Source organism: Elaeis guineensis, chromosome 6, assembly GCF_000442705.2.
Source record: "Elaeis guineensis isolate ETL-2024a chromosome 6, EG11, whole genome shotgun sequence".
Classification (NCBI taxonomy): domain Eukaryota; kingdom Viridiplantae; phylum Streptophyta; class Magnoliopsida; order Arecales; family Arecaceae; genus Elaeis; species Elaeis guineensis.
This window is the reverse complement of record NC_025998.2, coordinates 29,921,216-29,938,446: the sequence shown is the minus strand read 5'-3', so window position 1 is coordinate 29,938,446 and position 17,231 is coordinate 29,921,216. Positions and strand designations below refer to the sequence as shown.

At 35.3% G+C, this 17,231-nt stretch overlaps 1 protein-coding gene and 1 pseudogene across 1 annotated transcript; both read right to left on the bottom strand.

Moving 5' to 3' along the window:
• LOC105046919 (uncharacterized) overlaps positions 1–8,668 on the bottom strand; it is a 51,716-nt pseudogene extending 43,048 nt beyond the window's left edge.
• Positions 8,669–13,609: 4,941 nt separating this feature from the next.
• Positions 13,610–16,815, bottom strand: LOC105046904 (CRIB domain-containing protein RIC10). Its single transcript, XM_010925654.4, has 5 exons — positions 16,477–16,815; positions 16,041–16,109; positions 15,819–15,916; positions 15,609–15,693; positions 13,610–14,156 (listed from the first exon to the last, which is right to left on the bottom strand). Exons 2-5 carry the CDS (start codon positions 16,096–16,098, stop codon positions 13,939–13,941), a joined length of 459 nt encoding a protein of 152 aa, XP_010923956.2. The 5' UTR covers positions 16,099–16,109; positions 16,477–16,815; the 3' UTR covers positions 13,610–13,938.
• Between the last annotated feature and the right edge of the window lie 416 nt (positions 16,816–17,231).

Here is a 17,231-nt window from a genome sequence, read left to right as displayed (position 1 = left end):
TTAAGCTAACCTTAAGTCAAACCCAATTATGGACCTAATCCATCTAACCCATCGACCCACAAGTTTATGCAATTGTCTTAGATCTTAATTCACAATTCTAGACCAACTAGACAACACTTAATTCTTTTAATTAAGTATTTGGGCTGATGGGTCAGGATTTGACATTTCAAAAATAATTTTTAAATTTGAAAGATTTTATTTTCTGTTCACCAAATGTGTTGACTCATTTCACAAATGGATCAGCACATTTCATAAATAGCAATCCTATTGCTAATTACATAACAGAAAATAACTCAATCAAAATAAATCATGAATATTCCTTTAGATCTAATCTAAGAGATTCATGATAAATTTTATAATTGAACCTTTACAATTAAGTCATTTCGCTGCTTCGTCTGCATGGGATTTAATTGCATCGGCACCCCTACTGTCATAGAAGAACCCCATCGAATGGGAGGAGAGGACCTTTAAACCTTACTTTTCTCCTATGACCGGACGACCATGGCAACCAACCCAATTAGACTACTTGCTACTTGGATCAAGTATATCTAAATATACTAATTTCAAAATTTAAATTTTAAATTTTAAATTTCAAATTTTAAATTTTAAATTTTAAACAAATTTCAAATTTCAAATTTCAAATTTTTGAATTTCAAATTTCAAATTTTGAATTTTGAATTTTAAATTTAAAATTTCAAATAAATTTTAAATTTTGAATTTCAAATTTTGAATTTCAAATTTTAAAATTTAAATTTCAAATTTTGAATTTTAAATTTAAATTTTAAATTTAAACTTTTAGATTACTACTTAATCTATGCATACAAATGTATATCATATTTTAGAACCTGCTCTGATACCATTTGTGAAAATTTTAGTGCAGGGGTAAAATGGTAATTTTAAAACTTTTTCAAAATTATAATTTTACAGTGAAAAATATTAATTAATCTAATTAATTAATATATATTAACCCTACATAAGAATCTAAATATGATATATATAGCATGCATTTAAATTTAAAATTTTGAATTCTACAGTAAATATTTTACTGTTATGTGTTCAGAACTCATTACCTTCGTGCAGGTAGTCGATCGCTGCAGTCTGATCACTCTCGAGAATATCTGATCATTGCAATACAGCCACACAGTATATCTGACCTCTGTGGATCATCCACACGAAGCTCCCAATCTGATCGGCTCCTCACGAATGCTAGTTCGTTGTAGAACCCTTTCGACGGCTGATGCTGATCAAACTCCTTCAATCGATGTTTGTCGATTTCTTGGATGCTCTGAATCATCAGCAGAGATACTTGAGAGGTTGATGAAGTTCTCCCTAAAGTCTGGTGGGCTCACGACATTCGTAGCTCACCTTCTCACTTCCCGAACCTTAGGGTACTCTGAGAAAACCCTATGCCCTTTCTGTTTCTTTTTTTTTCTCTTCTTTTCTTTTCTTTTCTCACACAGAAGGCATTTCTTTTGCTACCCTTTCTCTTTAGGATCAGATATTCGCATGCCCCATCTTCTCTTCTTTTTTAAAACGGTGCAAGACCGTATTTTTACAGTGTGAGAGGATAAAGCTAGGTGGTTGCTCACTTGAATTCAAATCGAATTTGAATTCAAATGCCAACCAACCAATCTTTATCCACTCAAGGCATGAGAAGGGAGGGGCGTGGGCTTCTTTGTGCATGGAGAGTTTATATGAGAAACTTTTTCTCATGTAGAGCAAGTGGCGCACAAGTGGATAAGGTGGCGCATGGGATTAGTTGCTCATTCAAATTCAAACATCATTTGAATTTGGATGGCCAACTAATCAATCTTTATCGACTCAAATGGCACACAAGGGAGGGCGTGGGAAGGCTTCTGCATGAAAGAAAATTCATGAAAACTCATTTCTCATGAATTCAAATAGGCGTAGGTGAGGTGAGGTGGCGTAGGGAGATAAGTCAAAGGTGGTTTCAAACCTAATTGAACCAACCTTATTAAAATAGGTTAGGCACAATTAGACTAAATTAAACCCAACATAATTAGACTTAATTAATCTCAATAAAATTTTAATCAAATCAAGAATTGACTAAGCCCAACCCCTGATCAGATCAGAGACCAAACCACCTCGACGATTAGGTCAACTCTTAACCTAATCGGGTCAAACCCAACTGAATCGAATTCAATTGGACTTGATCCAAAAATAATTACTCAATCAAATTGAGTTAATTAATGATCAAATCACTAATTAAACCTCTCATAAATACTGAGTCCAAATCCGATGGGCAATCGACATCAAAGTCCATCGATATGAAACCTTGATCGAAGAGTCCCAAACCAGTGGGACTCTTGACCTTGGTATCCAAAATATGTGAAACTCATGATCAGAGAATCCTGATTCTCGATCATAGAGTCCCAGACACGTAGAACTCAGAATCTTCAAGCATTAGGACTCTTAGTCGAAGAGTCCCAGTCCAGTGGGACTCTTCACCAGCCATCAGATCAGATAGGAACATCTAATGTGTGTGACTCGACAGGTTCGAACCTAAGCTGGTAGCACAGGAATCAATTTCTGTACTAATCAAAGTGATCATCTAGCAATGATACCCGACGTCTAGATAGGTCGAATAGTCGCAATCGCAACATTCAGAACCTATGCGAATATGGTTACTGTATAATACATCCCTTTTGACCCCTGTGTATAGGACAACTCAGGGTTAAACTGTCAACCCTAATCAGATCATCCGAATCATGCTCAACTCAAACAGTCCTGTGACTCCTCACTAGGACTATCCTGGCCAAAGTTTTGCTAAATTGAAACACGATTGTACATAGCTCCTGAACTGGAGTGGTCAATCCCATCTTGACACACGCACCGACAAGTCAAGTACTTGACTACACCTAGCAGCCTTCCGTCACTGAATTAGAAATTTAGGTAGTCCAGTGACTAAGTGCAGTGAGTTGCTTGCAAGTCACCGTGGTGGTCTCAGATCGGAGGGACAGTTATACCTATATCCCATCGGAGCAAATCTTGGCAGCAGAAAAACTCCAGAGTCTGTCACGTTTAGTGCAGATGTACCCTTACATCTCACCTGTATGCCATACCAGTGTCTCCACACTCCTTGGTTAAGAGGACAACCAACCCATATGGCACACAACAATCTATGCTTGATAAATGTTGTTATCCTTGATAACAACGTATCATTTGGTCGCGAACAGGTTAAAGGACTAAACGACAAATCCTCCTTTGTCGAGTCTAAATAGTCCTAAGGACTTCACCACAATACAGGAGTTCATTAGAAGATGAAATAATTTATGATGAAAAATACCAAAATAACTTTTATTAATTTATAATTCATATACTAATACAAGAAAGAGCACAACCGTCAACAGGCTGACGATTGACTTTAGGACACTATTCCTAACATTAAATCATTAAAGTTTGCTGAAAATATGTATATCATGATCCTCTATGTTGAATCTTTGGCATAATTCTACTAGTGCTTTATAAATCCAAATTTTTTGAGCTTTAAAGATATATTTTATGAACACTCAAATATTTTGTGATTATCAAAAAGGAGAAGATTGTTGCTTCAAGAAGTGATTTTGATGATCACAAACCATTTGAGAGGACTACTAATATGTTTCTTGTTCTTGAAAATTATTTTTGTAATATTTTAGATAGTCCAAAAAATTGAGTTTAAAAAGCCTCATCTAGCATGCCAAAGCTGAAGTTTCTGCAAGATGGAGAGGTTTTCGAAGGCTTTTGAGAGTGTCCAAGTCATTTAAAACGTTTGGAAGTATTCTGATAAGTTTTGGACTTTAAATGCATGAAAAACTGGGTTGGCATAAAATGAAACGACCATCTAGGTCATCCCCTTTCATTGGGTAGCCGGTACACTTTATTTTGGCTCATGGCATGCAGTGGGACGACCCACTTCGGACGACCCATGTAGTGGGATGATCCATCTGAGACGATCTCTGAGATTCTGAGATCAAAACAGAAAGCTGAACTTTCTGTCTAGCCAAATGATGCATCCCATGGGACTTTCCAGTCACAGTGGGATGACCCACTTAGGACGATCCATTCTGGGTGAGTTCGTAACGGCTAGTTTTTATCTCATTTTTTGTATATTTAATGTGCATTAAACACTCTTCAACGGCTCTAAACCAACTCTAAGATATTTTTAAAAGTAAATAGTGACTATAAATGCTCTTTTAAGTAGAAAATCACAAAATTTTGTAAGCATTCAATTTTAAATCTGAGAAAATTTATTCAGCCTAAAAGAGAGAAAAGAAGTATTTAATCACTTCACCAACTACTCTCCAGCAACAATCAAATGTGAAATTTTTGAGGGTGTTCAGTAAAAGCTTCCTCTCCTTGAGTATTATATTTTTATTGTATTTATTGTATCTATTTAAGGGGATTATGTGTTGAATTTTCTATATCCTATTTTTTTAAAATTATATTTGGATTTTTTGAGTTTTGGGGGGTTCCAAAACTTGTTGGATTGATCCAAACTTTGAATCAGATTATTGAGGGTTGATTGTATCCAAAAAATAAGTTTCTTGCTTGGATAGCAAGGGTCGAGGTATTCGACGTAGTATAATCCTTTGAATCTATTTAGTAGATTGAATTTTCAAGTAGGAACTTAGAGAGTGGATGTAAGTGCAAGGTTGGCATCGAACCATCTAAATTTTTTGTGTTTGTTGTGCTTATCTCTCTTTACTTGTTCTTTGTGCCTTATACTTGCAATCTGATCATTTGTGTTTGAATTTATTTTTATTGAAAATCAATCATCTCCACTCAAATACTTTAGCACATTGTTTTAGTACACTAATCTTTAAAATTTTAAAAAGATCCAATTACCCGCCTTTTGGGCTCCATATCTGGGCAACAATTAGATGCTATGAATTATACTATAAAGATAATGATCCATAGCTTTGCTAAGGAGCTAAGATCTCATCAGAAGTTCATACACATAGAGCAGAGATATATATGATTACCTCAAGTAGAAATATATAAAGGTACAAAAAGTAGACTCCACATTGATGTGGTAGGCCCGAGTCACTTAGCCAACTAAACATCGAAGCCTGTCTTCAAAGATAGAACTCAAGTATATGGCAGATTGGCTTTAGTGCAAATGAGAGTTTGTTAAATATATCCTAGAAACTAATCTTGACTGACACATACCTTTCTCTAGGGCATATTTTATACTTGATAGACAGTCTTTATAACCAATCATGTCTTATGTGTCCATGATTTGTCTTAGAAATTAACAAAGATGATTTTGTATATTCTCAAAGTATTGAAAATTTGAGACATACATCATTAGTGATTAATTTCTAAATGCTTCCGATCGAAGGATCGTCATGGAGGATAGTGATTAATCCATTCAAGATCGGTGCATGGATCATCTCTTTTAGGACAGATGAGTCTCGAGTCTGTAGTATAGAGACACTAGGATGAGAGTGTGGGTAGTTGTTAGAGAATAACTTGCACTGACGTGATCAATACGAAAAACCACTTAGATGTCTACTCACTCATCAGTGATTTTTCGATGCTGCAGTAGTATCACTGGTCCTTTGACCTGCAGTGTGTTGGCTATTTGCAGCGAGGCTATCTAGTTTAACTGTACATTCTTTTGGTCCAAGCTATTCGAGTCCTTGTTGTGTATGTTGGCTATTATAGGTTTAGATTTGCTGTTTGAAGCAGGATGCATATAGATGAAATCTATCAACCTTGGTAGAAATGGAGAAGTCTTATGCGATTCGTAAGGCTGAGTTCAAAAAATCTCTGCCTAGAGTAAGTATGAATATTAAAAAAAAATTTACAAAATTCACAGATGAATTTGAGTCGAGTCAATCCAGCATATGACTGACGATGGGATTTGACAACCTCTCCATGACCTCCGTCAAGCGAGACTCATGATAGAGAGATTGTATCACACGATAATTACATCTAGGAGTTCATATTTCTATTCTGCTGGGTTACCACTATATATTGCTAAACATCACTAGTGAATCATGAGAACTCACTAAGATTATTTTTGGATCAATGATCCTTATTGAGGTGAGTTAGAATCGTTTCAGCCCATCGAAAAGAGTTTCGATGATACTGTGACGGAGATCACGGTATATTCACTGTTAGACAGAATAGAACCTAAGAGATCACATACAAAAGGAGCATGATCTAATCAATGGCTTGGATCATATTCGAATTATCAATCAGATTGATAGTTTGAATTTTAAAAATTACTAATTTGTAATTTTATAATTTTGACAGCTGCTAATTGTTAGCACAGGGACTTAATTATAAATATTATAATTTTTATAGAACTGATTAAATTATGGATTAAATTTTAATTAATTTAGATTAAATTTATTTTAATTAGACTTAATTTAATTTAATATTAATTAGATTCAATTATCAAATTAGATTTGGATTTCAAGCTTGATTGGATCAGGCTTGACAGCCTTTCGAATTCGACTAGATTCAAACTCGATTAAGACCCAACCTGAATCAGTAGAATCATAACTTAAAGAGCCCAGATTCTCTAAGATTCTCTCTTTAGAATTCACACCAAAAAGGGAGGGTGTGCATTGAAATGCGCTCCTTATTTCTTCTTGTGCGCATGAAGGAGAGGGGGCGCCAATAGTTGGCGCCTCACCTTATCTGAGTTTTTTTTTCTTTCAAATTTTTTTTTCTATTTGAATATATTTAAAATAAGATAAAAATATATCCGATTAGGGTGTGGAAGATTTTTTTTTGTGCGACAAAAGAAAATTGGAGAAGGAGGGCATGCGCTAATTGTGTGCGTGAGATCATTCATTTTCTTTCTTCCCTTATCTCAAAGCCCTTCTATCCATTGATTTGGATTTGAACACCTATGATTTAAAGAGATTAGATCTCTTGGGCATTAAAAAGATATTTGGGAGTTGGTGCGACAAAAAATAAAAGGGAGAGATGGCATGCGTGAGAGATGTGAGAACTTCTTTCTTGCCGCAACTTCCTTCTAACGTCTCCTCCTCCTTTCTTCCTTTCATCCAACATCCAGATCTGATAGAGATCAGATCTAAGAAGAGAAAAGAGAGAGAAGAAGAAGGATTCTTCTTCTCTTCATGATGATTTGGTTCAGATCTCGTCAGATCTGCATGAAAGAGTTCGAGCAGCGATCTCCTTCTTCGAGATCTAGAAGAAGAGATCTAGATCCAAAGATGAGGAGCGAGATTTGCAAGGTGCTAGCACACCGATGATCTTGGTACTCCGATCAAAGATCTTCATATAGATACCAGCAGAGGCTGAGCACATGCCAGCTACGATCAGAATCTGAGACATCCACAGGATCTAAGGTATGGAGATCTGATCTTCATTTGATTTTCATTGATGTTTGTTTTCTTTTTCAAATTTTAGATCATGGCTACATGTTCGTGTCAAGATCCTTGCTATGATTTTTAAATCAAATTTGGTATGTAAATAAATTAAAAATATTTTAATTTATTTATTTTTGCTGCATAGATGTTTAAAAAAATTTTAAACTTCACATATGAAATCGTAGCAGTTTTCTAACAAGAAGCATCTGAATCACTACCCATGTTCTCCTCTTCTTCCTTCACAAACACAAGTAAACTATTCTTCTTCTCAAGTGCTAACTCAAAAACAAGTTTGAGTGTAGGAAGAATGTGAGAATGAGAAACAGGTGTCGAGTTCTTATGGAAATTTGTGAAATACTTGTGCAAGCCATTTAACACAATTATTGTTGACAAAGATATGAAAATATATAGTAGTTGAAATACATTTTGATGCAAACGGTGAAATCTGGTCTCATTTCAATTTTATAATAGAATTACTGGATTTTAGATTCTTTTGGCCCCTGATTATTAGATAATGTACATGAAACTATTTTGGACCAAGGAACCTACAAATATTCAGCAACCTCCAAATTGCCCATAACTTGTCCCTCCTCTCCAATAATTTTCTTTGGTTCAAAAGAACTACAAAGATCAAATTGTGCATCTTGACCAACTGATGAGTCAATTCCAAGTAATTCTTTCTCTCAAACTTGGGAAGATTCATTCAAAAACTGAGCAATACTTTGTGCCTCTACGGACTAGCTCCCCAAATCTCAAATTCTACATTCCCTACATCCGTGCTTGCCTTGTTGCTTTTTTTCAATATATGCTTCTTGCTTAATTTTATTAGAACTAACTACCTCCTCACTCATTTGTTCAACCATTGAGTCAAGAATACTTAATGTTCCATCTTCAACCAATGCACCTTTATCTCTTTCTGTTACTAGTTCAATCCCATCAAAAGATTCCTTTTCTAATGAGCCTTCCCTTTTAACATCATAAATTGCATATATTAATTCTCTTTGATGTATATTTAAGCTCTTGTTAGACAATCCTATTAAAGTCCCTAAGAAATTTCAAAGAAATTTGTTCAGATCATGGGTTGGATGAGAGCAATCAGAGTTAATTGTATTTTGATCACCAGACTCGGAGACCTTTAAACTAAGGGGCATGACAGGAGAACGGGCATCAAAATGGCCTGAACCCATCATAGCATTTGCTTGTGGGGTTATGTCGTCATAGAGATCATAAGAATTTGAGAAGGGAGCATCATTCTTCTTAGCCAAAATCCTTTTCTTTGAAATTGCGAATATGGTTGTAGCATTGAGATTCTTCATTTCTTTCACTGAATTTTGTGATCTTAGACCATGAACTTTATGACACCATTCTCATTGGCTTCTTGGGTGAGTTCCCCATAAATGCTTCTTCTCTTATAATCTAGAGTGAGAATTGATGAGCGTTTGGAGAAAAAAGCTAGATGATAGCTAAAGAATCTTGGAGGACAAATTGCGAGAACAAGAAATTTACCTGCAGGGGTGGGATTCAGGATACCAAAATATGAGTTTGGAGAGAGACTTTTCCTGGAAAAATCCATAGAAAATACTTCTATGCAACTAATGCCACCAGTGATCTATTGAAATAGCTCGATTTAGGAACATCTCCATCCCTTCCTCATCGACGATACCTTCTTCCCCTTCCTCCTTATCCCTTTCTCCTCCTATTCCTCATCTTATATGAGCGAGAGGTATTTTTCATCTATTGAAATGGCAAACTAATATCATTTGATAGTAAGTGAATGATAGGGCCACATTGAAACATTTCGATAAGTAGAAGGGACAGTTTAATACTTTTTTAAAATATAAAAAGTGTAAGTGAAATCGAGTTAAAGTTAAAAAAATATTTCTATAATTTATCCTTATATTTAACATAAAAGGGTTGAGACTAACTTCACCAACTCTCAAAATATTAGGCTCTCAAAATAAAAATATGTATTTTTTGCCCGGAGACAAAGCTCTATAGATCAAATTGGGATGGCATTATGGTCATCCATCTAACACAAGTCCTTTTATATTAAGTATGCATTATGCTCCAAAAACTCATTATTAGAAAGAAGTGTTGAAGATAAAATTATAGACTCATTTGGTTCAAGAAAAAAAAATTTTTCAGAAATCAACTTCCTCGAAAGTAACTTTCTGGGAAGTTACTTCTTGCAAATATGACTTTGGTATGTTGGATTGACCATGTAAAAGTACTTTATTTCAGAGTGGCTTATTTTGGTTGAGCATCTATTTTTTTTGAAAAAAAAATTTCAAAATAATTATTATACCCTTAATGAATATAAAACTATATCTTTTTGCTACCAAACTTTACATAAATAATATTATTATATTATATTGACATTAATATATGAATAGTATATTATAATATAATATTAGATCATTTATTAAATTAATATAATACTAATATATATTAATATAATATTAATTTTTAATATAATAAATTTATTAATATAGATATGAATATAATATCAATATATTAATATAAATACTATATTGATAATAAAAATACCATATTATTATAAATATAAAAATAATATTAGTATATTATAATTATTATATTATATATTGAAATAAATATTATATTATATTAATATAAATATTTTAATAATATTAATATAATATTATATTAATTTTATAAGTAGGAGAAAATAGAGATCTTGGCATATATTGTTATTCAGTATTTCATTTTAATCATCCATTGACATTTTGCATAATTTCAGCTATAGATCTTAAGAGATAGTTTTGGAAAGAAAAGAAGGTCATCAAGTCTCATCCTGTGGGAAGTTCCAAAACCTATCCTCCCATGGATTTTCACTTACTATAAAATATGAAATATTTATATTCTCTCTTCTCTTAAAACTCCAACCAAATAAGAGGACTTCTCTCCAATTTTTAGAAATTATCTTTTCCTCCTCCACTTCCCATAAACCAAATGAGTATGGTAAGGTTGAGCTCATAGATGCCATGTCACGTCCCGAACCTAACACCTGGGTTGGCCACATGACATGGCTGTATACTTCCTAAAGTAAGATACTAGAGAATATATAAGGCCTAAAAAATGACTCCATCACTCAAGCTCTATGATCAAACTCATTCGAAACTATGTATCCTATAATTCAGAAGTGAAAAGAAAAAAATGTTGTGATCTTTACAGCCTAGTAAGAATCCTCCATACTAACACCCAGTATTTTTGAAACCATTCCGAACCAATCAGTTCGAGGTATGTCGAACCATATCGACAAAAAATCGAAATAGTTTCGACGTGAAAAACGGCACATACCGGTGCCGGAGAAAAAAAGAGAGAAAAAGAAGAAAAGAGAGAAAGAGAAAGAGAGGAAGAGAAAAAGAGAGAGAGGTTTGCCGGAGGGGCCGTCAGAGGGCCTCCGACAAGCCGTCATGGCCATCGAACGGCATAAACACCGAGCGGCTTCACTCAAGTTAAGCCAGCGCATCCAATGCCAGCTTCATTTTAAAAAAAAATAAAAAAATACACAAAACAGGGGCATTTTCATCCCTGTTTCACGATGCAGAGCTGCGGACAGCATTTGAGTTGTGGGCGATGTTTACACCGTCCAATGACCACAGCATCCCGCTCCCTCCGACGGCCCCTCCGACAGACCCCCTTCCTCTTTTTCTTTGTTCCTCCCTCTCTCTCTATTTCTCTTTTTTTCTTCTCCAACTCGACTGTATTTTCCTTTATCAGTTCGTCTTGATTCGAAACGGAATGGAGGCATGCCGAGCCATACTGCAAATGTACCATGTTTTACACAAAGCTGATTAGTCCATAGGCTCTCTTTTTTTCAACTCTTATAATTATGAAAAAATTATATTTGTCTTTTGTGTATTGGTCTAATTATAACCGTACTTCAACCTGTTGTAAGCCATACACAATATTGCATCCTAGACCATATTTTTTGCATGGCAAATCAATTTAAATGCCATCCGTGCCATCCATTATTTTAAAATTATGATCTGATTTTTTATCTTTAGAATAGTTATAATCATGCTCCAATCCATAACAAGCTAAAACACAATACTGCATCCAACCGAGGCTAACCCAGCATACACACCATATTTCTTACATGATTGATTAATCCAAATTCCGACCATCTCATAAATTATGTTAAATCTTAATTTTTTTATTTAATATGATATCTATAATTAAATATCAATTAATCACAGTTATGCAATATCAATTCATAAATGCATAACATATATATTAGTATATACAAAATATGAAACAATCGTGCAAGTATATATATATATATATATATATATATATATATTATATATATATATATATATATATATATATATATATATATATATAGTTTTCATAATTATATAGATTATTATATTAAAAAATTTTTATATTTATTGGACTTGACGTGATATATATTGACCTCCTCCTCGATTAGATGCTATAGTGAAACACCTCGCAAAATACCCTCTTGTACAAAAGATTTCTTGGTATAAGATAAAGTTCAAACATCAATATAGAGATCATGAAGCAGATTCAACAACCTAGAACCCTCTACCGAACCTGTCGGGGGTTCATCATCAAGTCCATTGAATCCCTTCCAAAAATTCCTACCAAACAACTAAAGAAAGAAGAAAGAGGAAAGAAGAGAGAGAAGGAAATAAAAGGGTCATGGAGGTTCTTTATCTCTCTCTTTTCAAAACAAAGGAAAGAGAGGGACTGTAAAGCCATCGTAGTGGCCAGAGGTGATGACCCACGACAGCAGAGGTTGGCAACGTGGTGGATGAACAAAAAAAAAAAAAAAACAAACAGGGGGAGGGGAAAGAATCTCTGGGGCCACACCCTCGACGGCAACTCACAATGGGGGACAACCCCTTGGTGATGTCAGTAGTGGCTTCACCCTCAGTAGTCCAAGCACGGCCACGTCCGAGAACAGCGGCCGGCTTGGCGAAAGAAGAGAAGAAGAAAACAAAGGAAGGCCCTACTTCACGAAAACTCTGGTAAATCTCTGGCCAAACTCTATTCAAAGAAAAGCTTCACGGTTCTAGACAGAGGATGAAGAAGAAAGATTGAGCCCTTACCTCAACTTCAGTGAAATCCCATGGCTGAATCAATGAAAAAATCCAAAAAACCTTTCATGGAAGCACTTGAATCACAACTCTAATTGAAATATTTTCAGAGGTAGATGCCAGAGAGGGGGTGAAGATACATTTTTATAACCAGAATCTAGGGTTAATAAGGTGAAAAGCAGAGTCCTAATTCCCTGCATCCTCCAGATCCGAGGAGGAAGTCGGACTCCTAGATCCCCTTTTTTACTTTTTCTTTTTTTTTTTTTAATGCTTGAGAGTCGTGCAGAGGAAATATTAGGCCTTTGGAGTCTTTTAGGTCAATGGATCGGGCCATTGTATTCCCTATTCTTTATGTGCATTCATGATGACACCTGACAAAGGTTTAGGTCATTATATTATGGTGATTTAGTTCAATGATTATGATTTTGACTTGGATTAATTCAAGATGTGTTGGTTTAATGGGTGATCACACAAAAGGGTTGTCGCAAGTGTGATGTACAAATGACTACATGTCCGATAAACATGCGCATCTGTGGCATGGCATGCCCTTTCCAGGAGGTTGGCTTGATTTGTTGCTTGGATGCTTTAATCTTGCCTAATGGTAAATGGAGCCCACACTATGTTCGACACTACTTGGCGCAGCAGCATTTCGTCTGGGATCTCTAAATTGATATTGGAGGCGTAAGCATGGTTATATTATATTATGCTACATATATGTACACAGCGCGCGATATATGTATGTATGTATGTATGTAATCAAGTTGATCAGTTAGATGCTCCTGTTTTATATGCACTTTTGGAATGTTCACATTTCGTATATTATGTATTGGCATTTGGGAGTTTGGGTTACTACTGCCTGGGGTTTGATTTTGACCCAACTTATGTATTGGCATTGCACTTCAAGAAGGCATACAAAATAATTTCCTATGATTTGGAAACAAGTCTGCATCAAGCTTTTGGTTTTACGAAATCAACCAGGGGGACTTGGTTCAGATATTCCTTCAACCACTGTCTAACTCAATCTAACACCGACAACAACAATTTAATTTCTTTGTAGGCTTTATTCTATTCTGACTGTAAAAAATTAAATCATCCAAATAAGCTTCATCGATGAAAGAATTATCAGATTGTCAACTGCATCTAATTAAACAGCTAGAAAAGAAGGCTAAATAGTCAAACTTAGAAAAGTAGATTACCAGCTTATAAACTTACCTCCTTCCTTCCTCTCTCTCTTCCCTCATAAAATAAAACATCTAACAAGCAATGTAAGGTTCAGAATTCAGGCCATTGACGAGCAAAAAGAACTTCAGAGATATTGGTTCACAGCATTCACTCGGCCAAAGAAGAATTCTGCTTAACAATATGGTCCCGTCAATCAAGCTTATGGTGCATCATTCTTTATGTACACAAGCTAGCCATCAAAGAAGTCTCGTGCCGGAGATTCAACAAACAAGTTGAAGTCTTATGGTCCTTCTCATGGTTTTATCCTAAAAATTATTCTAATGTACAAATCTGGCTTGTTTCACCAGCTTCCTCAGCTGTAGTGCATTGCGCAGCTCTGACCTTGATGATCTTCGGGAAGATCTTGTCGAAGACGATGGAGATGAAACCTTACACTTTTTTCGTTTCGTCTTTCTAGAAGCTTTAGGTTTATCAGGCTGAGCGCAATCTACATTTGTCGAAACTGTTGGCTGGACTCCTCTAGGCTGATCAAAATCTGTAAAAATGAAGAAAAAAGATATCATGTTTAAGGAATGGTTTGCCTTGCCACCTTGATTTAGAAGGGGGGTAGAAGATGATGATAATGATGAGATATGCTAGTATTACATGCAGAAATATTCATAAGTAAAAAGGGTGTTTGGTTCGTAATTAGAATCGAAATCAGAATGGAATTGGAATGATTTGGAATCGAATCAGAACGGCCAAATTCTAAACTTAGGTCGTGAGATATGCTACTATTATCTCTATCTCATTGTACCTCGCTAACTCTGAAAGGTTTATGATCTTTAATATAATGGGACACCAAAGTTTCAGAGAGGATGTCATAGGATGACAGATGACCGTTGCATCATAAAGGTAATCCAAAACAGACAGTGCCATTCCAGGGGAATAATCCCAAAATACTAGGGATCGAGGGCTTGATGTTTTCTTCTCTCTCTCCAAACAGAACTTTTCTATTTTGAATTTAAAAATAAAAACTGCAACCAACAAAACTACTTTAATTAATGGGTGGTGCAGAAATTAGAAAATAATAGTTAGCTATGCTGGAATTAACAAATGATTAAGCCTAAAATGCTCAAGCTGTTCTGGATTTGGACTTTCAGTTTCACCTTGTTTCATCTAGTTTTCTAGCATCCAAATGAAGCCTAACAGAATTTCATATTTAAAGTTAATACTTTCTCCACCAACAAAGGGATTTGCCTATCAATTTATGAGCTGTATGTTAGGTGCATGCACACTCAACTCTGGACTGTTTATTTAGATTTCAAAAAAAAAAAATTCGGTGGAAAGAGACCCCCATAAAAGGGAAGAAAAATAAAATACTGAAGAAAGAGAGAGAAAAGGAGAAAGAAAAAGGAAATACAAAAAAGTCCTGTCATACACGGACCCAACCTAGACCCAACAGCCAAACAGATTCAAATTTCTAAAAGATTGCCCTGTTGCTAAAATTTCTACAAAGTCAACTTGGAAGTGAAAAAGCTCGGACAATAATATGAACATAGGTATGTACATATAGACATACATACATATGCATATATACATATGTACATATATACACATGGACTTATGGACATACATACACATATACTTATTCACGTACATACATACATACATACATGTGTGTGTGTGTCTATATTCAACTTCCACCTTGTTTATATTCATCATTGTGATGATAGGCATTTGTAATGTAATAGTGCAGCTATTCTATGTATAGTAGTCCTGCTATGATTTCTAGATTCGGATTTCATTCTATGTACTAATTGTTTCTATGCCTTCTCAAGGCAGCTAACCTTTTTTTCAGTGCTCCGGTACATCAAGATGCAGCCTCAAACTCTCCATATTATGTATGCTACTACTCAGTCCATGTATGTATAATACTCAAGCATAAATCAGTGTCCTAAACTTTTTATTAGAAGAAAATAGGGTAAGGGGAAGAAAAGAAACATACCTCCTTGAGAAATACAAGTGGTCTCTTTGGTCCGTCCATGGTTGCTAGAGGTTGAGAAATCATTTGATGTCTTGAACTCATTCATCTTAAAACAATCAAACAAAGACATCATTTTATCATTATCTTGAAAATAAAAGAACAAAAATTAAAGGATAAGGAAAAAAATTTCAAGGCTTTTGCCTAAACATTTTACTATAATATTTTGCATACCCAACTAGGAGAATTTGCAGATGCACCATCCCAACCAATGTGGGCCACATGTTTCACATCCGTTGGGTATCCAATCTCCATCTCATGCTCCTTGGCAACTACAAAGGAAAAAGAAAATCCATGCAATGGTTTTAATCTCATTGGCAAAAGAAGCTGTGTAACATATAAATCTTGGAGTTGATATGAGACAGATATAGAGAAATAAAGACCCGAGAGCATTACCAAAGATTTGGGTGATACTTTTGAACCCCTTGAAGAGCCCTTTCGCCTTGGTTGCCATGGGAGCAGCACCTATAACCCACCAAACCATTTGCACAAGTGATGAGGGAAAAGCAAAATTAAGCAATGGCATGTGCTTTTCTTTAAGGAACAAATGCTTGGCCTTGGATTCTATGTAATAAATGAGCTGCATTTGATGTGCCATAAATGACTCTTCCAACCGATGGACATTTTGTTCATTCATGGCATCTTCTTTGACATGTCGACATTCGAATCAGTCCTTCCAGTTGGATGACAATCCATGCCAATTCCATCATTCCCCAACTAAATTCTTCTAGCCAAATTTGATGTATGTGATAAAAGAAAGTTCCAATTCCAAATCCACTATTTCATTAAACAAGAAAAAAATAGAGGTTACAGAGGAGCATTAAAAGTTCACCTTTATGGAGATAATGATGTATCCTTTGAATGCAAGGGTTCTTGGGCTCCAAGGCATTCAAATGAAAACTTCTTCTTTTCCATCTCCCTTCACATTCATTTTTCTTGAAAGTTGCAAAGAAGACACCATGAATACCAAGGCCTTTTATCTAGCAATGGCTAGAAAAAGAGATAGAGAGATAGAGAGAGAGAGGTTGGATAGGATGGGAAGAACAACAAGCATATGGCTTTAATATTTTAGGAGGTCAAGAGAGGTTTCAGATTCAATGGTTTACGTTGGGGGTTAGATACATGCGGTGGTTCTTAATCTTCTCTCTCTAATATTGGGATGAGTCCCGAGGCACCCATCTTAGCTCTTGGGATGCGGCGCCGTTGTTGCATCATTATGGTACTATATTTATGAGGGTGAACAGCATGGAGAATTGATAAGCTGGGCCATCTGATAACAGAGCAATTATGTCCGACTCAGCACCTGATAACTGTGCTTGTTGCACGGAAAAATTTAGAAGGAAAAAAAAAAAAAAACTGTAATCGGCCAGAATTCTGAAAAATAATGGCATCCAACTCTTTGCAGGATGTTTGATTTGCACTCGTCAACAGGCTTTTCCCTCGTCACCTCAATTGATTAAATCAAAGCTCATAAATAATATTGCTGCCAATCCCCTCATCGTTGTTCATCAAAAATAAATATCTGCAAAATAAAATTCACACTCATTGAAGCCATCTCTGATGGAGATTCTCTGATGCCTAAATTAG

Bases quoted from the DNA above. Each gene is read 5' to 3' on its own strand.
- LOC105046904 (XM_010925654.4), bottom strand. From the start codon at position 16,098: ATGGCAACCAAGGCGAAAGGGCTCTTCAAGGGGTTCAAAAGTATCACC. The intron at 15,917-16,040 runs GTAATGCTCTCG...TTTCCTTTGTAG, and splicing joins AAGTATCACCCAAATCTTTG to TTGCCAAGGAGCATGAGATG. The intron at 14,157-15,608 runs GTATGTTTCTTT...TCATTTTTACAG, and splicing joins CACTTGTATTTCTCAAGGAG to ATTTTGATCAGCCTAGAGGA.